This window comes from Coffea eugenioides, chromosome 3 (genome assembly GCF_003713205.1).
Source record: "Coffea eugenioides isolate CCC68of chromosome 3, Ceug_1.0, whole genome shotgun sequence".
Lineage (NCBI taxonomy): Eukaryota > Viridiplantae > Streptophyta > Magnoliopsida > Gentianales > Rubiaceae > Coffea > Coffea eugenioides.
This window is the reverse complement of record NC_040037.1, coordinates 13,476,395-13,502,979: the sequence shown is the minus strand read 5'-3', so window position 1 is coordinate 13,502,979 and position 26,585 is coordinate 13,476,395. Positions and strand designations below refer to the sequence as shown.

General features: G+C 36.9%; 1 protein-coding gene across 1 annotated transcript; it reads left to right on the top strand.

The window, feature by feature from the left end:
• Positions 1 to 21,754: 21,754 nt before the first annotated feature.
• On the top strand, positions 21,755 to 25,806 carry LOC113765377 (auxin-induced protein PCNT115-like). Its single transcript, XM_027309531.1, has 5 exons — positions 21,755 to 22,068; positions 22,900 to 23,100; positions 24,059 to 24,231; positions 24,314 to 24,416; positions 25,237 to 25,806. The coding sequence occupies exons 1-5, from the start codon at positions 21,847 to 21,849 to the stop codon at positions 25,567 to 25,569; spliced, it is 1,032 nt and encodes a 343-aa protein (XP_027165332.1). The 5' UTR covers positions 21,755 to 21,846; the 3' UTR covers positions 25,570 to 25,806.
• Positions 25,807 to 26,585: the final 779 nt, after the last annotated feature.

Sequence of the window (26,585 nt, the reverse complement as noted above, 5' to 3'; positions counted from 1 at the left end):
TCTCAGCTTTTCGATTATACTGTGTCTCTGACTCAGTTATTTGTCGAATTTTTCCGGTCTTCCTTCAAGAGACTGCTCGAAAATGGTTCTGCGGTCTAGAATCTAGGAGCATATTCTCCCTAGGAGAGCTGGTGAATAAATTTATCCATCGGTTTATATCTTCCAGGCCAACGACAAAGACCTCGGCCTATCTGCTAAATATACAGCAGAATTTGGGGCAGTCTCTCCGTTCTTATGTACAAAGATTTCAAGATAAGAGCGTGCAGATACCTGATCCTAATGAAAAGGTAATCATAGCCGTCTTTACAAATGGGTTTATTGTCGGAGAGTTGAACACCGAAGTGCACAAAAAATACCTTCGAACACTTCGGGAATTGTGGCAAAAGGTCGAGAAAGGCATACAGTCTGAGGACTTGAACCGCATAAACAGAGAAGCCCAAATAGCTCGATCAGGGCCTGATTCCCGAAAGAAGAAGGAATCAAGTCGAGGTGACCCTGGCACTACTGGCGGTTTTCAGAGTCTCAACCAAGATCGCTGAAGCGTCTTTGACAGAATTGCCAAGGGAAAGTCGTTTGTCCCTGATTCCGACCTAACACCCTTAAATACCAACCGATCTTATATCCTTGCTCTCATGAAGCAGAATCACCTCGGACGTGCTCCCCCAAGAATGGCCGGAAAAAGAGAAAAGAGAAACTCCAACCTCTATTGTGCTTATCATCGAGGTATTGGACACGAAACCGAGGATTGTAGCGATTTGAAGAAAGACATTGAGAATTTAATAAAGCAAGGGTATCTGAAACAGTTTGTTCGCAGAGATGGAGACCACAACAGAAGTGACTCCCGCCGCGACAACCGAGGTGAGCAACGCCTGGAGGATAGGCAGAGACCACGTAGTAGTTGCCGATCCCTGAGGATCCTAGGAAGATGAGAAGGCCTCTCCAAGGTGGGTCCTCCGATTATGGGCCGAACATAGTCGGGATTGTCAACACCATAGCTAGAGGCCCTATGGGAAGGGATAGTTAAAACTCCCGAAAAAGAACCTATAAACAGGCTAATCCAGAACAGGTCGAGAGCAGCTCCCGTCTTACTGAGACAATCACGTATGGCCCAAGTGACCCCGTCCCAACTGCTTCCAGTAGTCACGAGGCCTTGGTGATAGAGTTGCTCACCAACAATTATATAGTGAAGAAAGTGTATGTCAACCCCAGTAGTTCGATAGATGTCATGTATTACCGAACCTTCAAAATCTTGATATTAACCAGGGATCAGCTCATATCTGTAAAGACCCCTTTAGTAGGGTTCAGGAGACACGTGGTCCACCCGCAAGGAATGGTTACGTTTATGGTGACCATTGGGTGCCACCCTCGATGCCGAACCATTTCTGTCAATTTTGTTGCAGTCAAAGCTGATTCCCCATATAATTTACTTATGGGTCGACCCACCTTGAATGCGCTACAGGCTGCGTATTCAACCTACCACTTAAGTTTTAAATTTTCAACTCTCACAGGCATCGTCGAGGTAAGCAGCGATGTCTGTGTAGCAAGAGAATGCTATTTTGCTACCCTGCAGGCCGCCTTTTCTTCAACGGTCGAGCCGAAAATTGAGGGTAGGAGGTCTAATATTCTCTCGATAGACTGTATAGATCCTCAACAGTTCGGGAAGCCTAAAAAGCTAGAGACCAAAGATGAGGTAGAAAAAATTCCTCTGAATCCTTCGAACCCGGATCAAACCATCCGCGTTGGCACCAGCCTATCTGAGCCTCTCAAAGGCGAGCTAACCTTCTCAAAGAATACCAGAACGTCTTCGCCTGGATTGCTGAACAAGTTGTGGGGGTACCCCATCAACTTATGCTGTATGAACTGAACGTCGACCCGCGTGCACGACCAGTTAAGCAGAAGAGGAGGCACTTCGGCCTGGAACGCAATAAAACCGTAGCCGAGGAGACGAACAAGCTCTTACCGGCGCGGATGATTAAAGAGGTGCAATGTTCCATCTGGCTGTCCAACCCTGTTATGGTCAAGAATGACACCGGGGGTGGAGGATGTGCTTAGATTTTACTAATTTGAACAAGGCCTGCCCTAAGGATTGCTACCTACTGTCGAGAATTGACGCTTTGGTCAACTGGATATTGGGTTACGAGATCCTCTACTTCCTTGATGCCTTTAAAGACTATCATCAGATAGGAATGAATGAAGAGTACCAAGAGAAAGCGGCCTTCTTCACAGATCAGGAAATCTACTGTTACACCACCATGCCCTTCGGCTTGAAGAACACCCGGGCGACGTATCAGCGACTGGTTAACTGGATTTTTAAATCTCAAATAGGTAGGAATGTTGAAGCGTATGTGGACGATATCCTCCTGAAAAGCAAGGAGACCTCGGCTTTCTTATCCGACGTGAGGGAGGTCCTTAGGGTCCTCCGCAACACTCGAATGATGTTCAATCCCAAGAAGTGCGTGTTTGGCGCGATTTCGAGAAATTCTTGGGATACCTTGCATCACGCCGAGGTATAGAAGCTAATCCTGATAAAGTGAAGGCCATTCAAAAAATGTCTTCACCTCGAAATTCCCGAGATGTACAAAGACTAACAGGTCGGCTGGCAGCTCTGAACCGGTTCTTGTCCCTGTTTGCTACAAGGCATTGCCCTTCTTCAAAGCATTGAAGAAGACTGACAAGTTCTCTTAGACCGAGAAGTGCCAGTAGGCCTTTGAGCAAATGAAGGAGCACCTGCACCACCTTCCCACTCTTAATTCACCACGCCCAGGAGAGAGTTATATCTTTACCTGTCTGCTGCTGAGGAGGCTGTGAGCACGGTGCTAATACAAGATAATAGTGCCCAAGTGCCGGTTTACTATGTTAGCTGAGTTCTCCGCGGGCCGAAGACTCGATACATTCGTGTAGAGAAACTCATATTAGGTTTGGTTCATATAGCTCACAGGTTAAAACCTAATTTCTTAACTCACCCCATACGTTTGAGAACAGATCAGCCCATTAGGCAAATCCTGTCGCGTCCCGAGACTTTCGGACGTCTCACCAAGTGGGCCATAGAGCGAGGGGAATACGATCTAACCTATGAACCTCGGACTGCCATCAAGGCTCAAGCTCTGGTAGATTTCTTGGCCGAACTCACATTTCCCGTGAGCCAAGAAGCCACTCCGGATGACGCCGAATCGCAAAAGTGGACTTGTACGTGAACGAGTCATCTAACAGTGATGGTAGTGGAGATGGACTGCTCCTCGAAGACCCTCACGGGGAGGCATGCTCATATGCCATCTGATTCGATTTCACCGCCTCTAACAATGAAGCTGAGTACGAGACTGTCATCGCGGACTTACAATTAGTTCGCAGACTTGGTGCTCAACGTATTTCAGTCTATAGCGACTCCCAACTCGTCATATGTCAAGTACTAGGGGAGTATGAAACTAGAGAGGAAACCATGCAATGGTATCTCTCCAAAATTCACCAGTTAGCGGCCTACTTCAAATCCTTTGAAATCCAAAGGATACCTCGGTTCTAGAATAGGCGAGCAGATGCCCTATCCAGGTTGGCCCCCACCTTGTTATCTGCGCTCAACCAGACTGTTCTCGTGGAGGTCTTAACCGAACCGGATTACCTAGAGGATAAGGTCTACCCTATAAGTTCAGAAGACACCTGGATGAGTCCTCTAATCAGATTCTTAGGTCAGGGTGTCCTTCCGAACGATAAGGCAGAAACGAGAAAAATTCAGCGCAAGGTGGTCCGATATGCACTCCGCGACGGCAACCTGTACAAACGATCCTATCTCGACCCATGGGTGCGGTGTGTTACCGTAGAGCAAGGGCAAAATGCCTTCCAGGATATACATGAAGGATTGTGTGACGCTCACGTCGACTATCGGATGTTGGTTAAGAAGACTTTGCTCCTTGGATATTTCTAGCCAACCATTCGGCGATATGCCCAATTTAGTCCTTTGCTGTCCCTCCTGCCAGCACCATGCCTAGGAGCACCACCAGCCAACTAGTCTCATGGTCCCCATCACATCATTATGGCCTTTTGAGCAATGAGAGACAGATATTATTGGACGCTTCTCGAGCCGTTGACAATTATGCTTATGTGGTGGCGGCTGTTGATTATTTCACGAAATGGGTTATGGCCTGACCATCCAGAAATTCTTTTGGAAGTGTGTAGTTTGTCGCTTTGGTTTGCCTCGGATAATCATCTCTGACAACGGGAAGCAGTTTGCGGATAACCCTTTCAAGGCATGGTACGAAAATCTTGGGATCAAACAACACTTTACTTCAGTGGGCCACCCCCAAGCCAACGGTTGGGTCGAGAATTTTAATCGAACACTTCTCCACAACCTCAAAACTAGGCTACATCAGCTCGGATCTTTCTGGGTTGACGAACTCCTGAGCATGCTGTGGTCTTATCGAACCACGCCAAGATCCGCTATTTAGGAAACTCCATTTTCCTTAACTTATGGGTCCAAGGCAGTGGTTCCTGCCGAATTTCTCACTCCAAGTTCTCGAATGGCGGCTTTCACTGTCGTGGCTAATGGAGAAGAGCGAAAAATGAATCTCGACCTCGCTAAGGAGAAGCGAGATGCCGCAGCAGCTCGAGTTGCCTTGTACAAGAATATACTGACTAGCTACTATAATGTCCGTGTTAGATATCTTCGGTTCAGCCCAAGAGACCTTGTCCTGCGAAAGAACTTAGTCAGCCAATCTGAATCCCAAGGCAAGTTGTCTCCGAGGTGAGAGGAGCCGTATCGCATAATTGAGGTTAGTCAGAATGGGTATTGTAAGTTGACTTACCGAGATGGTACTTCAGTATTCAGAACTTGGCATGCTGAGAATTTCAAATTGTATTATCCATAAATCATTTACATTCCACTCAAGATTACTTGTAGTATGTCTTTTATTTATTTAATTACTTTTCTAGCATCACTATCTCGTGTTGTTAAAGAAAATAAGGGGACAAGACAAGTAGAAATGGAATAAGTGACTGACAATGAAGTAAAACAAGTCATTGATATTAAATGAGGTAGTTACAAAAATTGTGAAGTACAAAATGCCGAGACCAAAGGCTCTTCTAAGAGCCCCTGCCTCGGCTGAGCCCTCACCCTCCCCCGCACTGGCCTCTTCTTCAGCAACCTTGTCGGGCCCATCACCCTCAGGTGTCAGCTCGAACTCTGCCATTTCATAATTGAGCTCCTCTCGGACCTCAGTTAGGTTTTTCTCCGCCTGGATGCCCTCAGCCATGCGATCGCAAAGCTCTTTAGCATCATCATTGTAGCTGGCCTTGTTTTTGAAGGAGTCCATCTATTCTAAGGTGAGAAAGGGGGCTACGTCTTGGATAGCCGATGTATAACCAAACATGAAACTCAGCAGAGTCAACTCGCCGAACTCATGAGTGAAGGCCTTGGAAGAGCAAAAGGCCTCTACTACCGAGCTGCCAGTCTTCTTAATGGCCTCCCTTGAAGACTGCTCCTCTTCAAGTCATCGCTTCTTCTCCTTTTCTAAAGCAGTCTTCAAGGAGTTCATGGTGGTCTCGGACTGCTCCATCTCGGCCACCACGGTATCACGCTGCTTGAGGAATTGGGCGACGCCATACTGGGGGAAACTAGGATTGTTAAGAAGGGACTTGTAGGCTTAAACTTTCGGGCGCGGCTTACAAACGCTTGGGCCTCTCACCCTTCTCTTCCTCAGCCAACTTCAGTTTCTTCTCCAGGAGGGAGATCTTATCCAGGAGCTCGGCTGAGAGCTGATTTTCGACCATGTTGATGTGTCTTTGCATCAACTCGGAGAGAAAGGCCGAGGTAGAGGCCCACGCCACTGAAGTGCTTTGCATTTCGTCAGTAGTGAGCTTATTGGCGTAGGAGTGGTCTCTTGGCAAGTTGGAGTGGACCAAAAGATGGTGGGCCACTCTAGGGTCCTTGCAGCGGTCGTTGATGCTCACATCCCACTCTGGACATCAGTGCTAGTCGGGGTGCTTCTTGTCCTCTCCGACAGATTGCGACTGCACGTAGTGTCGGTTCTAAAGAGATGACCTCGTGATCGGAGTCTCGGTCGTTTGAAGTTGCTTGCCCCGGCCGAAGGTGGAGCAGTCACGGTCACACCTCGGGTGGCCACTCCTTCTGAAATGGCCGAAACTCGGGAGGTGTTCTCGAGGACGACCGTTAGCAGGGTGCTGGCCGAGGCACTAGGAGTGTCCTTCTTCTTCTTCTGTATTCTTGAGGTCTCACTAAGAGCCTTTCATTTTTATTGCTTCTTGGCCACTACGGCTGTGCCTGAGGTGATCAGATCTGACACTCTCACAACTGTATAAGAAGAAGATATTACTACTTAGAATCAATGGAAAAAAGAACAAAACAAGACAATGAATTGAAAAATATAATATTTTTCAAGCCGAGTAAAGAAGTAAGGAGGGCGATCCGGGCTGATTAAAACTTGACTTATCCCGCCGTTTACAAAGACCACCTCAGGATAATTCTAACTGTTGATCTTGAGACCCGACCCGAGGAGTTTACAAAAGTTCTCCTCTTTATGTTGACCCAGGAAAGGATCTTTAGCCGAAGTAGAGGCTTTCACCAAAATCCCCGGGGGAACTTCTCGGCAGGGACGAAAATGAAATTGCGCTTCCACTCTTTTATTGATGAAGGAGCGTCCACCATTAATTTCCAGACGTTCTTGTTTCGGTTCTCGAAATAGAACCATCCTTTCTCGTTTCCATTATTCTTGATGGTGTAGTAACGGCGAAAAAGGTTCACTATGGGATTCAGGCCTTGCTCTCGGTAGAGCATCTCGAATCCGATGAGTATCTGAACTACGTTCGGGACCAATTGAGCGTTCTTGATGCCCCAGTACCTTAGGCTATTTCAGAAGAATCTTGTTGTGGGCATTCTCAACCCTACTTTCAGTTGGTCAACGTAGATGGCCACCGTATCATCTGGGGGCATCTCGGCTGTTTTGGTCGCCCGGGGTGGATAGATGTTATAGTGTTGACGGAAAGGCTACTTTTGAATCACCTCGTTCGCTGCGGTCTGACCAATGACGTTGCTGAAGAAGGGAGTTGGCCAAAATCTACGATCAAGAGATCTGGAGGGGTGGCTGGCTCCTGCACTCCCTCGTCTTGGGGCATCTCGGATCCGAGTTTATTGTTGTACAACACCTCAGATCCTTCTTGGCTCTGGTCTTGTGATGCTTCATTCCCAACGGATGCCTCGGCTGCTTCTTTCCCCGGGGTCGATGAAGCATTTTCTTCTTCTTCAATCAGGTCGGGCCTTTCCGTTGTATCATAGTTCGGCCTGACCATCTCCTTGTGTGTACGGGCTATCCGAATCATATTGCAGAAAGTAAAAGGGGTGGTGAACTTACTGTTTATAGAAGAAAAGGGTTGGGGTGAGCAGTTGAAACACTTCGAGTATTCTCCCTGACCTCGGATATTCAGACGTTCACGTAGGGGATTGCTGTAAATTTTTGAGGTAAAAGGTTAATAGCGAGGAAGGACCCCCTATTTATACTGGTATTGCGGGAGATGAAAGGGCCGCGTCTGTTGAGTTCCCCCAGGACGCACCCTCTCTTCTCATTTATGACCAGCCGTCGTTCTGACTGCCTGTCACGTGTCCTTTCATGCCCTGTCATAATGACTGACGGCCGTCTCATCTCCCCTTGCTTTATCCCATTTGCTGATGATTGATGTGTTATCACCCAGACACGTTGATGACCTGTTGTACCCTCACGAAAGCCCCAGAAGGCAACAAATAACCTGTTCCTTCTCGAGGCTTGGAAGGCCTATTGAGGGTGGTCATTTCAGCCCAATTTCGCTGAGTCGAGCTCCCCCTTCCCTGAATAAAGATCTGTTAATCCTCACCTCGGCCTCCTTGTACCGAGGTGAGGATTACACACTTGAGGTTCAACCACCCGTCCCGATTACTCCGGCTGTCGCGGTCACTACCCTGAAGTTTCACTGTGCCTGATGGGACGGGCGAAGTTAGGTCACAGACTGACACCTGCAGGGACAGGATGTCTGATAAGACCTGTCCCCGACACCGACCTGTCAAGATAGACTGACATGCTCAGTCTGTCAGGTTCTAGGAAGTTGAATCCTACCGTCATTTTCTCCCAATTGTCCCCTATAAATACAGAGATCTCACTCAAAAGGGGACCCGAGAAAAAAATACACTCTGTAAGAACTACTCTCTAAAGAAAACTTCACTACTTTCCATTCCAAAAAGAAGACTAACTAGATCATCGAAGGAAAATCGGGGGATTCAGCCCCACCTTTGATAATTTGAGCAGGTGACTTCCGCAAGGCAGTACCCACTTCAGGAGATCACTCCCGCACTTTGGTACAGCCTGTCAACTCCGAAAATCACCTCTTGATTGCTCAAGTTGGCAATTCTTTGACTACATGACTAACGCTTGTGGTAAATCCAAGTTTTTGTAGCTTCTTGTCATGCTTCTCTGTCGAGGCTGGAACAGTGGCTTTGTTATATTGTAATCTGTTAAGAAAAAAACAAAATAAAATAGCGTGTGTGCTTTTTATGAGAAGAGGGTGTGGGGCGGGGGAATCCTCTTCAGTGGCAAAATTGTTTCATTGCCATCTCTATTTTTGTTTGAGCCCTCACATCCTTAGATTAAGATGTGGTTTTGAATCTTGGAACTAGTTCAAATAACTTCTTACATAAGTTATTTAATGACTCGTAGGGCAAAACTTGTAAACCTTTCTTGTCCTTTCTTTCATCTAATGTGGGATTTTTTTTTTGTCGGGATTTAGGTCTCTCATTTATCAACATAATAATCAAATCAAACGCGGGCAATATTTTAAACTCAATGTGGAGTCAAATCAAAATTAAATAATATAACGTTCGACTCTTTTGAACTCATGTACAACTATATTTTTCAAAATTTTGTACTATTCAGGGTTTGTTTTAGTTTCTTTAGGAAAATTAGACATCCAATAAAATGAGTGCTTGAAAAATGAAACCAAAGGACAAAGAAAATTGCTTACTTTGCACTTGCATTATCCAAGTTCGTGTCTCATGATAGAGACTTAGCTGTCAATTATCATCCAAAATTACATGGTTGCTTGTAATGGAGTTATTTTTGATTGATGGATCGTTGTCAATCATGATACCTCAGCAGGTATTGGATGGGTGCTCCAAGATCCACTTCATAATATAATCCATAAACTAAGCAAGAAGGTCTATTCTCTCTCTTTTTTTTTTTTTGGGCTTGACATAATAGATCTACACTACTCTCTACTAAGAGAAGGGGGATCTGAAGAATTTTAAGGACAATTTGGAGAGGACTGAACGATCACCAGTCCAAACGGGTGCCTACACACCCACTGACAACATTTCTAGAAAACCTAGATTTTTAGAATATAGGTCAAGGATTTAATCTCTTGATTTACATTCAAGTAAAGTTTTAAAACTCTCTTGATGGCCGATTAGCAAGAAGGTCTATTCGTCATCTCCAATTTGCATCGAAGCTCTGGCTTGTTTGGATGCTTTAATATGGGTTAAACAACTAAATAATGCCACTATTCTGGTCAAGACAGATTCCCTTCTGCCCCTAAAATACATTATGGATCCATGAATTTCGGAAGTGTATGTTAGGTCCATTTCCGAGATATAATTTGTATGTCTCAATCGTTTGATAGAATTATATTTATCAAGGTTAGCAGGTCATCTGTCAATTTAGCCCATAACTTTACTATTAAAGCTAGACCTCTGTAATTATGTGTAAATATTATTAAATGCTTTCATTTTCAAGAAAAAAAAAGATGCCAATTACTTCTCTTTATTGAATTTGTCCACTTGTTTCCATTAATAAATATATGTTTGGATAGAGTATTATTTAAAATAATTACTGTAGCACTTTTGTGATAAATATGAGATAAAAAGATGGTCGGGAATATAAAACATGAATTAAAAAATATATTTATAATGCAAGCGAAATATTATTTGCAACAATATGGTATCAAAACAAACTTCTAGTTCGAAAATCGGTAGCATGTTGAATCAATCAAAGACATTTGTATCTTGTTTATGAATTGGATTGGTATACTTGGTACTCTAAGGTTATTAAATAACAAGTGGGCTTGGTATTATTATTCTTTTCACAAGAAGCTAATTTCATCGTGAAAGTGTTGTAACTCAGGACTTGGATAGTAATTTTAAAACTTTAATAGTGCACCTAACTTTCAACTTTTCATGTGCTTTCAGGGTACCAAATGGAAAAAAAAAAACCCATATAACTTCAAGTCTAAGATGGTATGCAATTCATTAAGTTAATAAGTATTCATAATTTCATATGTAGATGTTAATATACATTAATATATAAAAAGTGCATGATTGATCACAAACATATTTATCCTAATATTAGAGTTTTTTTTTTTTTTTTGAGAATTCAACTTTTCATGCAAACATGTAATCAACATGCATAAATGAGATAACATTAGATGAGTTAAACAAGTAGCCTTCAAATATAAAATTTTGATTTCATAAATGTGCATTGGCAATTTAGAAGAGGTACTTTTCAAATGACAAATCTAGAGAGCAACAACTACTCCTACTTTATTTTGATTTCTAATCTTCTTTTGACGTATCAAAAAGGTGAAAACATGAAATTAATAATGGATCAGATAGAGAAGAGTACACTGTGAGTAAAAATAAAATGAATAATTTATTTTCAATTTCTTCGTGTATAAATTTTTCCTTAACATTAATCGTTGACGTATCATTTATTATAGACTCTTTCAAGGCACCAATCAAAAGTTCTAAGTGCTGGAAACAATATAAAACCTAACACTGAATATGAACAATAGAACATGTAATTACCCAAATGCAAAATCATATTATACATGCACTATTCACCCACGACGTAAAGCACAATTTTAAAGTTTATTCAAATTTCGAGCTTTGTTTGGTTAGGTGTTTTAGAAAAATTATATTATAGGTTTTTTTCTTTTGTCTTTTCAAAAAAAAAATATACTTGTAAGATAAAAAAATAGTTGAAAAACTAGTTTAGAGTTTTATTAGAAATTTATCAGGAGAGCGGTAATCCCTCATCAGCCATCCCCTCATTCTTCCATGTATCTTTTTCATGAATTGGGTTGATCTATTTGGCGTTCAAAGATCACATTTAAAAAGTTTTTTTTTTTTTGCGAAAGTATTATAATTCAGAATATGGATGTAATTTTAAAACTTTAGTAATGCACCTACCTTCCATATTTTCGTATGACTATTGAGTGCTCTTAGAGTATTAATGGGAAAAAAAAAAACCTTGTAAATTTTACATTCGAGCATATCCACTTTCTGAAGAGCAGGAAAAAAAAACACCACATAATTTCAATTCCAAAATTTTATTTTTTTTTGAACAAACTTCAAGCCCAAAATTGTTTTCTTTTTTTGCTAATTAAAAGTTTGAATAAATTCGACTCCAATCATCATTAAAAATTAAAAAATGCCCTCTAAACCATAAGTTACTTACAGAGGTTCTTACATATTACATACTAGCACAAAGTTAAACAAAGAGTATAACGATCTTTTCCGTGTAGCTCTTTTCTTCTTTTTCTATTCTTGATAGGATAATATACGTAGGAGAGTCTATTTTGTCTTATTTCTATGCTCTTTATAGCCTTCCTTTGGTCGTATATTCCCAATGCCTCGTGGCTGCATGGTAATATAGGGCTCCTGCTCACTAAGTATACTTCCAATTCGAGCTTTCAAGGGACGAGGGCCAAATCTCTATTTTGTCTCACCACTAAACATGTCCATGAATCGAGTTTTATCTAGATCCAACCCAGATCCAATGTAATTAAATTAGATTTGAATTTAATTCTCAAATTCGGACCTTATCCAGACCAAAACCCTGTAAAAGAGTTGTGGGTTTAGAGAGGGTTTGATTTTCTATAATCCATATTGAAATCCAAATTTATACAAAACCCTACTCAAACCCATATATATATATATATATATATTAGTAAATTTATAAAATATTCAAATATTCTATGGTCATTGGATTGAACATAGTAAGACTTCGTGATTGTTTTCTTTTTTCAATCTAATCCTAATTATCATTGTAATTAGTACAAACTTTTTCAGAAAAAAGTAAAGGCAAATAAATAAAAGATTAGACGTAAATATAGTTGAAATTTTAAAAATAAATCAAAGTAGTCAATAATAGTTTTTTTTTTGAGTTTATAATATTGCATTCAACTTCTTGAATATTAATTTTATTATTTGAAAATAAAAATTGGATGGTGTTTATACTTTTTGAAATTTACATATTTTTAATAGATTTTTACTTTAGGGTATTTAGAAAAATACAGCGGGTACCCATTGGGTATCCCAAATTCGAGAGTGTCTGGGTTTGAACTTATTTTTTAAAAATCATAAAGATTTGAGTTTGGGAATTTAATGGATCTAGATCAAAGGGACATACCTACAAAGATATACTTATTTGTCTCACTATTATAACCTTTTTTTTAATATAATCGAATATTTCATGAAGTACGTAATCAATGACATAACATTAGACAAATTTAGTCCTCCCTGACAAATCTTTTCAAGAAAAAAAAGACAAATCTTTTTATGAGTAATCTTTGACAAACCTTTCCACGAGTCTTCTTTTCAAAACTTCAATTACGGCATACACTTTTGACCAGAGGCGGAGCCGACAATAATTATCAGTAGGGACAAAAATAATATCAAAAATTCTTCATTGTCTTTCTTAAAAGTAGTACATAATAACAACGGCCCACTTGATAAATGAGTTTTTCATGTGTTTGTTCAAAATTTTACTGTAAGTTATCGTAGAATTTGTAAAATTTTTTTTTGAGATTGTATCTATTTATTGGAGGTTCTTGTATATTCACTTCGAACTTTTTCATTGGTCTTGGAGCAACTACTAAGCTTCTCAAGTAGTTGTTCCAAAACCAATATAAAATTTTCTTTGAATGAGCGATATAACACAAAATCACATAATAACACAATAATTTTCTTTGAAAAAAATATAAGAAACATTTTAAAATAACCATAGACCTATAGTTTTGTAAGGCACAAGGACATAATATTTATTGTTTTATTAAAAAAAATGACGTTCACCATAGTAGAAGAAAATTATGTTTAACTAAGCCAACATAATTACTCTATATTTTTACTTTTGTTGCAAAAATTCACAAAATTCATTTTACTGATGTAGAAGGCTATTGTTTTGAATTTTGTAATATTTCATTTCCATTAAGTTACAAAACTAATTATATTTACATTTACTTCTAAACAACAAAATGGGAGCACAATCGAAAATTTCTCAGAATTGCAGGAGTCACAATAGGGGCATAATTGAAAAATTCACAAAAGTACTTGAGTAACAACAGAATTCTGTGCGGGGCAGTAGGGGCCCGTGCCTACAGTTCCCCCATTGTCGATCCACTTCTGCTTTTGACAATATGCCCCCTTTCTGATCCCCTTGCGAAGCTATGGATCAATTATTCCCATTTGTGAATGTCAATATCATGAAATGGAGCTTGGAAGGATGTATTTCTGTATTAAAAAACTTCTTCAATCTCCTGTTTCTTTCAAGCCAGAACTATTAATGATTTTGAAGCTATAATTGCTCTTGCATGATGATGAGGAAGCTATGATTGAGAACACTAGCGGATTTAAGGTGGGGTCACTGGGGGCACGGCCCCACTGCTTCCCTTAAATTCCTACAATATGCATAGAATTTTGATATTATTTTAAGTGTGCCTTCAAAGTTTTTTTTATGAAATAAGTGAAATAATTACGTGATCTTTTAAATTGATCCATGAACTAATATTCTAAAAGGATATGTGGGTCACAAAATTTCATTTGAAATAAGTTCAAAAAATCTTTTTTATTTTAACTTGTTGGTGAATATTTTTTTACTTAAAAAACTAACAAAATAGTAGGAAAAAAATTTTAATGCTGCTTTTGCCCCCACTGAAAATTTTTTCAAGCTCCGCCACTGATTGAGAATATCTGACTGTCCATGATAGAAGCAAATATTGTTGATGTAAAATACATTACTAAATGTGCCAATAATGTAGCACATGAATTAGGTTTTCATACTAACACTTCTAACATTATGGAATTCCTATGAAATTCTCCACCTAACTTTGTTAAAAAATTCATGCTGGACCAATTCCAACGATTTAGTTAATAATATTTTTCTCTTTTTATCAAAAAAAAAAAAAAAAGCTCATAGGCATCAATTGCTTTTTCAATACAGCTTGCTTTTACAGTCCTACGACCACAATCTTTTGTCAGAGGAAATAAGGCTGAAAATATATATATATATATAATTGCATCATCATTGTGATACAATGAAGTACAGAAACTGCTTATGAGAAAATTTAAGATATTTTTACACTCAACTTTTTTTTTTTTTTTGTTTCTTTCTCCTTTGTATACAGGTTAAGTATATGGGATAAAAAAGATAAGTATGTACCACATAATTACTAGCTGCTCTCATTGAAACCTGTTGCTGCGTGAATACTTCACTAGATTATGTCAAATTATCACTTCAAAATAAAAATAAAAGGAATTCAAAAGAAAAATTACTAACAATTAAGAGCTAATTCCTCAAAATATTTCCCCAAAAAAATCCAGCTAATGTGGTTCTGATAGAGTCCATTTCAAAAACTATGGTTTTTTTTTTTTTATTCTTGGTAGCCGCTTTTAAAGGAAAAAAAAATTCAAGGGCTGCCATCTCTTTTTAAAGGCAACAATGTTTTTTTTTTTTTTAATTCCTGGCGGCCACTTTGAAATAAAAAAAAAATTGAAGGGATGCTGTATTGAATCAGCATGACAGCCCTCTTCTTTTTTTTTTTTTTTTTTTTTTTTTTTTTTGAAAAAGATGCTGAGCCTGCATGTTATCTTACAAATAGGCAGTTGCTTTATTTTTTGTGTTTCACGGCAGCCCGGTGACTTCTACAATTGTTTATGTTTCACACAAAACATATTGAATACTTGATGGGGTATTATTCATAGAACCTAAAAAATCCTGTGAATGATACTCCATCAAATATTCAATGTTTTGTGTGAAAGATAAACAAATATAGAAGTCAATGGGCTGCCGTGAAACACAAAAAACAAAGCAACTGGCTATTTGTAAGACAACATGCAGGCTCAGGCATCCTTTTTTTTTTTTTTTTTTCAAAACATGGCAGCCCTTGAATTTTTATTTAAAAAAAAATTGGCGGCTAGGATTTTTAAAAAAAGAAAATTGTTTCCTGCCATGCTAACACAGCGAATTTTTATTTTAAAAAAAAAGTGGCTGCCAGGAATATTTAAAAAAAAAAAAAAAAATCTCATGGCAGGCATATTTTTGGAAATGGACTCTATCAAAGTCACATTTGCCAGTTTTTTTTTGGGCAATATTCTGAGGAATTATCCAGAATTAGCGGTATATTTCTTTCTTTCTTTTTTGACTACTTTTATAAGAACAAAATGTATAACAGGAAATTCTCAATAGACTCCCTTATTTGACAAGTGAAAAATAGGACTCAGGTACTACGAGCACTAAATTTTAGAGGGTTTAATATAATTACATTTTAGAATTGATTAAACATGAGAAAAACTGGAATGTGCTCTTTGTCTGTCACATTAGTGGCCGTTTTGGAGATGTAATGATTTATTAAAAAATATTTCACCCATCAGAGCTCTTGATGATAACACTTGAAAGTGTGTTATTTCGACGCATACATTGATAAGTGATTGTTATGTATGGATTGTTTACCCACGGATTTTATCAAAATTTTAAAGATTATTCGATTTTTAGGCTATGTTTGGTTAGGTGTTTTCGAAGGTGATTTAGGGGTAAATTGACTATAAAGATGCGACGAAAATATACTTTGAACCTAAAGTTCAAGTTGTGATTAGTATGTTAATTTCCTATTTTCTACTTTTGCTATGATGCTATTCAGGTTAGAAAATCTTTGATTAAATGACTGAAGCTTGTGGTGAATCGAGTTTTTGCAACTTCTTGTCATGCTTCTTTATCGAGGTTGGAACATTAGCTTAGTTATGTCGTAATCTGTCAAGGAAAAACAATTAAAGGTGCCCCTGTGGCGGTAGCAGGGCAGGAAAGCTATATGACAACGGCGTTGAGATAGGAGTTGCGCACTCTATCTTTGCATCCTCACACTTTTAGATTGAAGTAAGGATATTTAGCCTAAAGTTTTGAGTTTTAGAACTGATCCAAATGACTTTTAAGTGAAATCACAAATTCAAATTGATTAACGCAATTTATTTAATAGCCCATGAGGCAAAATTTATAAACTTCTCCTATCTTTTCTTTCCTACTATTGTATGACTTGGGGCTCTCATCTGCCAACATAATAATCAGACCAAACTCAAGGAATATTTTAAACTCTACGTTGATGACTATTGGCGTTTGTAAATCGAGCTTCATGCTTTCAAGTAGAATTGAATCTCAAAGTCTAGGCAAAACTCACAACACATAACGCTTAAAATGCAAATAGTATAAAATGTAATTCACCAACAAATAAAATCCAAATGTTTGGAAAAATTTGAATTTGTTTGAGGGTAAAAGATTTATTTTTTATTATATATATTCCTAGAATGGAAAAATTTTACAAGTATACGAGAAATGAAAACCAAAATAAAAATGGAAAATGCTTACCTTTGTGCTTTTACCTCATCCAAGTCAGGGTCGAACGTTGCATCTCTCTATAGGTGATAAATAAATTCATTTAGCTAAATTTACTCATATCCGTTCATAAATAGATGGATATGGATATCTTAAGTTTTTGCATATGGATATAAATGAGTTACCTAATAATTCTCATTTATTAAATAGGTATTATTAGATAATCTATCAAACTCAATTAACCTATTTAAAATTATCTTCTCCCAAGCCTCCTCTCTTCCTCCACACATTTTTTTTTTTCAAATTTTTCATTTTGTCATGATGTTAACTACTTTTGTTTCATTATTATTATTATTTGTTGATTTTATCTTATTATTTTATTTTTCCTTAATTTGTTAACTTGCTCATTTTTCAGCATTATTAATTTATGACGAATTTTAGTCTCTTTTCCTACTTTCTCAAAATGAAATTTTAAATTTACATATAAAAAAAATGCTAGGGGTTCAAAATTTTTGGATTAAGTTTTTATGTTAACTTTTATAGTACTTAATTCAAATTTTCATATTCTTATTGTTTAATTATTAAATAATATGTAATTTTGTGACATAAAGTACTGATAGAAAAAAAATTGGTAATTAGATTTATTGATCATTATAAATAAATATTTAAATTTAATAATGGATGCAAATTATGGTATAAATGGATAATTTAGTTTGCAAAAATGAATTTAAATAAGTTCACAAAAAATTAAAATAAATAGATTATAAATAGATAATTGGATTACCCAATTCATTTTTTAACTTATTCATTAGATGGATATAAATGAGTTGACTCACTTATACCTATTATCCATTTTAATCAATTTAAATCCGTGACACTTCCACTTCCTTCCAAAGTCTACCTCAGACTTTAAGGTTCCCATTTTGTCCTGCCTTGGGAAGCGGGATAGAAGAGGACATGTGTGAGTGTGATAGTCATAGATGGATGCATGGCACACGCTCGTTAATTCGGAGAGGGAAGGCCGACGCGCATGTACATTGAAGCAAAATGCTACGCGTCGGGTTAGAAGGAAACATGAATAAAAAAGAAAATGTGTTAAGTGAGGGACCAGAGGGGCAAATACCAACGAATACCGTATGTGATCAGTTAGATATATGTATATAAAGGGATAATTGCATATTCCCACCCTGAGGTATGTACCATTAAAAATAAAGACTAAAGCCAGAGAGCGTCGATGTAAGTCTCGCAAATTGTAACATTAGCATGAGCGTATTAGAATTTAGTAACATCAGCAACCATCCATAAAACTGCAGAAAATGCAAAAATCAATAAAGTAGAGAGAAAATTTTTTTAATTTGGAATCGATATTTACATGTAAAGTTGTTATAGTGTTGGTAATGGAATTTCAAAAACTTTGAACAGGAATTGGACAAGAGGTGAAAAAAACACACATATACACAATAATTCCCAAGGTGAAAAAATAAAATAAAATGCACTGCAAAAGTTAATAATATGTTTGGAATCGTTTTGTTCACTCATGGAGTCCATCCTTTTACATGATTAACAAGAGATGTTCATCTTTGTAAAGAAAAAGTAACAATTTTGAGGTGATGTTGTAATTAAATTTTAAAGGAAAAACAAGTAAAGCAAAGTAGAGAAAATCTTTCTAACCAACTTTACAAAAAAGAAAAAAAAACACTAAACATCATTGAAAACAGCGGAAATAATAGATGATTTGCAGTTACATTTTATCCACCTAATGAAATCTAACTATATCAAGTCTCTCGAGTAATTGAAATAAATTATAAAGAATATCTCAAACAAAGGTTATATAATTATCTCTAACAAATACATTAAGTTAGTAAGACGATGTAAAAGATTTGATTGTGCTATATTAATAGTAAAACTTATATTAATTTGATCGTGTTGATTGTGTAATAATAGTTATACTCACGGGAAAGAACAAAAATAACACACAAAATTGAAACATCCGTTCACATGAATGATTTGGAAAAACATCATGCTTGCAAATATAGGTAAACATAACCGCCTTCTTCAGAGGACTAAGGGTGGAGTGACGAAAAAAAGGGTATGATACTCCTCTACATTTTGGTGATCAAAATGTATAATACCAAAATGTATAATACCAAAATGTATAATGAACAGTATAAACTAGAATAGTAACAAATAAAAATGATTGCGAAAGTGTAAAAAATAAAATCCTTCTTCAATATATTGCCATATTCCCCTCCATTTATTTCTTTTCTTATGCGTCCCACATTCGCTTTGCCAGGCGCGTTTTGAGTGCTTGCTCGGCCAATTCATTTCGGACCACAAACAAGTGGCACTTTGGATCGCGTAAGACGTGTCCATTTATTGCTTCGTTCCTCCCATAAAGCCATAAAGGGGTCCCGTCATTTTTTTTTGTCTACTTTTTTTTTTCTTTTTTTTTTTTAACTACCCAACCCTTAACACCCCCAGCCGATGTGGGATAGAAACCCCAACAGGGATCAAGCCTGCGCTGGAAACTGCTACCAGGCCTTAACTAAGAACCCATCCCCAACCGCCGACCCCTTGCTGTTGTTTTTTTTCTTCCAACTTCTAGGGAAATCCCAAGAATTCGCTAACTAAACTGAGCCCAAGAGCAATCGTCAAAAGCCGGCAACTTTTGACGACGCCCCAGGAGCTTAACTACCCAACCCTTAACACCCCCAAATCGATGTGGGATAGAAACCCCAACAGGGGCCATCTACTTGTTTCTATTGATAACATCTTTTGACCGATATGCAGCACAAAAAGTAACTCGCCCATGAGTACAAAATAGGCGTTACAAAAAAATCGTTCCTACCAAACTCGTGGAGTTATTTGCCTAAATAACTCACTTCACAACAAATATATTCCTAAAATGATTCAATTTCATACTTTATTCTCGTAAGAGACTTTTCTCTCATAACAGAGTTTTCTGTTATCCGTCCGATCAAATTAAAACGAAAATGAAAAATATCTTCCCATTTCTAGCTATACCTTTGTTTGTTACTTTATTATACAAAAAGTCTTGAATACTTAACATGAATTTAACAATATTTTTAAATATGAGAGCAAAAGTCTCGAATACTTAACATAAATTTGACGAGATTTCTAAACATGAGAGCAAAATCTACAATTTGAATATTTTTTGAAAAAAAATGTTATTTTGGTAGAAGACTCTGAGTGTGTTTGACAGTATTTTATTTGGAAAATTTTTTAAAAAAAATTATGAAATTTTTTTAATATAATAAATATAAAAAAATATATTAATGATATAAATAAATTTTGATAAATAATCCACCATCCAAACACACTCAACAGGCAATGCCAGAAACAAAGGTTCGCGACTCAATGTGTTAACCACCCAAAACCTTCTAGGCAGTGCCATAAAGAATGGTCATTGCTCTACGTGTTAACCACCTAGAACCTTCTAGGCAGTGCCAGAAAGAAAGATCCACAACTCTACGTGTCAACCGCTTAAAACCCTGGAAGAACGGTAAAGATGCTTTTAATAAAATTAAAGTTTAAAAATTAATATCTGAACTCTGGAAGAACGGTAAAGATGCTTTTAATAAAATTAAAGTTTAAAAATTAATATCTGAACTCTGAATCCGTCAAATTATTAAATGTTATATATCATACATTTGAATGTATGTCACGTTATATTAAGTGACAAGTAAATAGTTTATCATTTATTTATTAAAATAAATATTATTTAAAAAATTTAATATTATTTAATTAATTTATATATTTTATTTTTTATTATCAAACGCGTCTGAATATATTAAAATATGAATCTATATAATTACAAAGTTAATTGTGATATTAGGGACAAATATAAATAATTAAGGTGTGCTGTGCTGTGCTGTGCTGTGTGACAAAGTCCCGTGAGTCTGGTCCATCAATTAAATTACTTGATCCATCCAATTGAGATGAATTTTTTTTTTTTTTTTTGTCGGAACAATAAGTCCAATCGAGATCAGCTTGAGTGTGAATTACTATTCCTTGTTTTATTTGTCCACTTGTTTCAATTGACAACTCTTTAAGATACCAAAAAATCAACTGAAATCAGTGGGATCTCCGCAATTAATTGCGGAATATAATCCTGTTTTTATATATTCTTTGTACGTCTAATTAGTTTCGTCTCAGGAAAGGAAAAGTATACGCACAAAACACAAGTCTAGCTCAGAATTTAGCGGTGACCGATTCTACCTTCCTTTTTGGTATCATACCTTGATCCTAAATTCACGGTTGAATGGTCAAATATTACTATTTTTGACATTTAGATGGTTACAGTTTCAATCGTTTAAATTATGGGTTACTATCATCGTTGAAAGATACGCATTGAGGGAACGGTATCCTAAGAAGACTATAGAATTTTTCTAATGGATTATACAACATATTAATATTTGAAAAAAAAAATACTTCTCACACAGTTGTGTTTGATCTCAACGAATCTTCACTATTTTAAATTGGTGTGGATCACAATCAATGTCATGACTTTACATGAATATCAAATAAGGGTGCACGAATATTATAATATGAAAAGTACATGATATGAAAAAAAAAATAATTGTGTTTGGTTAGAAAATTATTTGAAATAATTATTATAATACTTTTTATGATTTGATATGTGTAAGATAAAAAAATAATTAAAAAATATATTTATGATGTAATTAAATAAATTTGTTTGATAAATAATGCCCATCCAACCGCACTTGTATGTACTCCTTTTCAATTTCTTTATGTAGAATATTTTTTTTGGTTAATCGTCAATTATATCTATATAATACTTTATTCTAATTTAATTAAGAGAGGGTGAACTGGACCTACAAAAAGTTGATGGAAACAGAATCACCATCAGATCGGACAGGTGCATCAAGCATCCATTTGAATTTTTTTGAAGAAATAATTAATGTGGCAATTAGTGGATGGTAAAATTTGCTACTTTAATAGAATATTTTCTTGAATATTGATTTTTGACATGTCTTTTGTCAAGGCCATAAATCAACCCGGGCCTACTCCACAGTTCACACCGATTCCCGCCGACGATGGATATCTTATCCACAAAAGCATGTTCCTACCGCACTATTATATATTATTCCGTCATCCCCACCTCCTTCCTCCTCACTCCTCCCTCGCAAAACAGTAAACTCTGATCCATTCCACTCTTTCCTCTGTGCTTTTTTGTCTGAAAATGGCAGCACCAGTGACAGTGCCAAGAATCAAGCTGGGCTCGCAAGGTCTTGAAGTTTCAGCTCAAGGGCTGGGCTGCATGGGCATGTCAGCCTTCTACGGGCCACCAAAGCCCGAGCCCGACATGATCAAACTTATTCACCATGCTATTAGCAGAGGCATCACCCTGCTTGATACCTCTGATGCTTATGGACCCCATACCAACGAAATCCTCATCGGCAAGGTGACTTTAATCATATTTATTTGCATTTTTCTGCAGTTGTGCGGTATGCATGAGCTCTTGTACTTTTAGTTTTGACTTTGTTCTTGGTTGCTTTAGATTTTGCAAAATTTGATTATGGGAAGTGTTTATAAAAAATAATTAGAATCAGCAAAAATTGTGCTTTGGCCAATTATGAATTTCAGATTTTTTGGTTATTAAAAAATTTGTAATCTGAAGCGTCATAAAAATTGATTATTCAAAATTAGAATATATAATCAATTAAAATAACAAACCTGTAGTTAGTGAATGCGTAGGAACTCTCACTATCTGGGAAGTCTTTCTGAAAACTACCAGTATTAGATAATTTACTTTCCAAACAGGGCAATAGGAAAACTGTACTCCTCTAGTCTCCTATTCTTTCTTTTTCACTTGGATGTTTTCATTTGGATCCTAATAGGGCACTATTTACTGCACCTTAATAATTTGATTTGAGTTTCCTTTTTTTTTTTTTCTTTTTTATTCAGGTTCATGTGTACGACTCTCTGTCTATGTTCATGTTTTGCATCAAATCTTATCAATGGTAAAGATAGACTGAAAGAAACAGAAAGAAGAACAGAAAAAAGAAAAGGGATTGGCTCCTTTAACTGAATCAAACTTCTAAAGTCCATGGTTTACATAATCTTCATTCTGCATGCTACCATATTCAATGGGAAGAAGTAGAATAGTCTTAAAAATGAAAAGGATGGAAAATCTCTGACAGTTTGTGCCATGCATGGATCACAAATCAACTTGCTATAACATGCAATAATATGTATGTCCTCGGTGATTGATGTTATGAAAGCATGGTTGTAGGCCTTGAAGGGAGGAAACAGAGAGAAAGTGGAGCTAGCAACAAAATTTGCATTCACTTATGAGGGTGGGCAGTTTGGTATACGTGGTGATCCAGACTATGTGAGAGCTGCATGTGAAGGCAGCTTGAAGCGGCTTGGTTTGGATTGCATTGATCTCTATTATCAGCATCGCATTGATACAAATGTGCCCATTGAAGTCACGGTTTGTTCTATTTTTCCTTTCTTGTTTTTAAGTTCCACATTCTTAATTAAATAAAAGTTTGATCAACTTCAAATATAGGCATACAACTGAGTTTCGTGTCCTTTGCAATTGCTTCAAAAATACAAAAATAAAAAAAAAAATTCTTAAAAAATGCAATTGGTGTACTATGCATGTTAGTCTGCATTAATGTAAAGCTCATTTAGCACCAGCATCTCAAAATTAAAAAGAACCATAGTGTTAGTCTTGTAGGCACAAAAATTGTAGCTTGACGGCCCTGCTGAGGGAGTTACCAATGGATATGACATGCTATAGATTCTATGGCTTTCCTTTAGGACGAGAAGGCCTGTGTATTCTCTTTCATTTGAAATATGTAATCTGGTTGAGTATTCATATGCTAATTTATCCACCTTGTCAGTTGTCAGTTGCCACTTCTTTTAATTCAGTGCATAAAGCAGCAGATTGGTACTCAGTTTTTATCAAATTGAAGTTTTTATGGAACGATTTATGTAAGTTCTTTTCCTGGTGTAGCCAGCAAAATATATTTTGCTTTTCCTGAGTAGTAGGAAGAAATTTTCATATCGTACAATCACTCAAAATACAGGTAAGTTTGAATGAGATCAAGCAAAATTGATGACTGACAATTGATGTGTGCAGCCATTAGTCTGTTTAAAAGAAGTCAAGAAAGTTGTATAATGTTGTATAATGTGGTATAATGATATCAGAGCTAAGTCAACCTGTGAGTTAACATCATCATCATCTAGAGAAGTATATTGGCTGCTTGTTGCCATTTTTGTCAAGTAGTGCTTTCAGTTTGATGTATACTTTGTCAAAGTTGTGCCACTGCACTGAACTAGTTCTTCTTTTCGTTTATGCATGTATAATTTCAATTATCTACCTTAGTATGGAAAAAATCAGCTGGGAAATTTCTCGTCCATTACAAAAATTCTATTTTGCCCAGGTAGGAGAACTTAAGAAATTGGTTGAAGAGGGTAAAATAAAGTATATAGGTCTATCCGAGGCCTCAGCTTCAACAATTAGAAGAGCACATGCTGTTCATCCAATAACAGCTGTACAGTTGGAGTGGTCATTGTGGACCAGAGATATCGAGGAAGAGATTATTCCCACTTGCAGGTAGTGCATTTATCCTGCTTCATTTTCTACATGGTCTGGAAGAAATATGAAGTTCTAAGTTCATTTTGGTGTAATCTTGTAGAGAGCTTGGAATAGGGATTGTTGCATACAGTCCACTTGGAAGAGGATTCTTCTCTTCAGGTCCAAAGCTGGTTGAGAATTTGACTGATGATGACTACCGAAAGGTTTGTGAATATCCAAAAAGATTAGTAGTTTCTAGTGTAGCATAGTCAGTAGCAATCTTGCTCAATATCCCTTTGATGTCCAATAATTTGGTGGAGCTTTTCTGAAACTATCTAATTTAATTAACTTCTGTCCAACAAAGCGGCACAACAAGCTTTTTTCTATCCACCAAGTCTTCTAGCGTTGGATTCCAATAAATGCAGTTTTTGGCATTGTTAGAAACTGAACCTTTTGTACAGACAGGATTGAAATTGTGTGCTCTGTATTTAGTTTGAATTTGAAGATAGCAATAGCATTGTCAAATATCACAAGCAGTGGGAGTGTTCTATTTTATGGTGGAAGAACATCCTAGACATGAGAAAAGGAAGAAACTATGGCATTTTTTAGTAATATTCTCTTCACAATTTTGAGGGGAAATGGACTTACATTGCAATGGCATCATCTGGTGTTAGGCACAAAAGTTATACATTGTCCTCTGAAATTGTTTTTTTCCCTTTTCATATACATCCTCTACAGTTTGGTTGGTCACAAGTTCACTTGATAATACTGTCCAGATGGTATGAAACTGTATTGGATTTCTATTTCGAGTTTCCTCTCTGATGGGATATGTTTCTCAGGATCTACCTTCTACAATTGATGTTTCTTAGAGTACTCAGTCCACCTTACTGGATTGTTCTTTCCCCTGAACTTTGTACGCCTCAAGCAATAGTATCGATCATCTTGAAGTTATTCGTAATGTTTTCATTTGTAGACAACACGTGTTGCTCCCTTTTGAATTTCTGGCATTACAGTTGCTTAAATTTCGAAATTCGTACAATGCAGTATATGCCAAGGTTTCAAGCAGAGAATTTGGAGCACAACAAGAACTTGTACGAGCAGGTCAATGCCATTGCTTCAAGGAAGGGTTGTACCCCATCACAGCTAGCTTTGGCCTGGGTCCATCACCAAGGCAAAGATGTTTGCCCCATACCTGGCACTACCAAGATTGAGAACCTCGATCAGAATATAAGAGCTTTGTCTGTGAAACTGTCGGCAGAGGAAATGGCGGAACTTGAATCTATTGCTTCGGCTATCAAGGGTGAGAGATACGAGTCTGACGCTGGCACTTGGAAAACTTCTGAAACTCCACCTTTGTCAACCTGGAAGAGGACATGAAGGCGTACCTTTGTGATGGCAATAATCCCTTCTAGCTGTGTGCCTGTTGGTGGATTTCACTATATTGGGAGTTGAGTAACATGTATTTGTTCCAAGAAATTTCGTCATATTATTGTCTCGGGGGTTTAAGGCATGTAAAGTTATAATAAGAAGAATGGAGTTTTAAGAGTGATTGTAATGAATAAAGATTTGGTCATGTAAAAGCATATAGTAATTTTCCTTGCAGTATGCATTAAAGATTATCTATTGTACTTCTGAATATTATAGTTTGGAAAAAAAAAAAGGAATACTTGTTATCATTTGGGGGGGGGGAAAATACTGTAGCTGTCACGCCTCATTGCTCGCACGTGCCACGTGCTAGTAACGAGACATCTGTTATATTTCTCGCACGTGTTAGTAACGAGACATCTGTTATATTTTTCAAGGACAAGACAATATTAAACTAGAAATACTTACTTAAAAAATAATAGCATTAATGGAACTAATTATAGTGCGGTATAACTTTGTATTCGAAATAACCTATAAATATTTGAGGATTTCATATGCTAAACATCAAGTAGAGATAACATGTGCGAGTATCAACTATTATAGTATAGCGAAGTACAACTATACTACTAATTCTTATCTCCTAAAGATTTAGTAGAAATAATTTTTTGGGTTTTGGACATAGACTAACTCATAATATCCAAAATCTACAAAAGTAATAAAAATGGGTTGAGCGATGATTGCTCGGTAGGTAGCAGCTACTGTGATGTCTCGCAAAAATTTATTATTTTTAAAATCCATTCCGAGCATATTTAAATATTTAATTGTCCATTTACTCTGATTATTATTTTCTAACTTTTTTGAATCTAATTACATGGATTTATAGTTTCATTATATTTTTTTTAAACTGTCTCGTTTCAAAATTTAATTTTTGAAAGCTCATTAAGTGAAAATGGTGAATACGCGATTAGGGATTTTAGCTGATTTGAAAATACCATAAGTTGGGAAAATTGGAGACTTGTACAATGGTC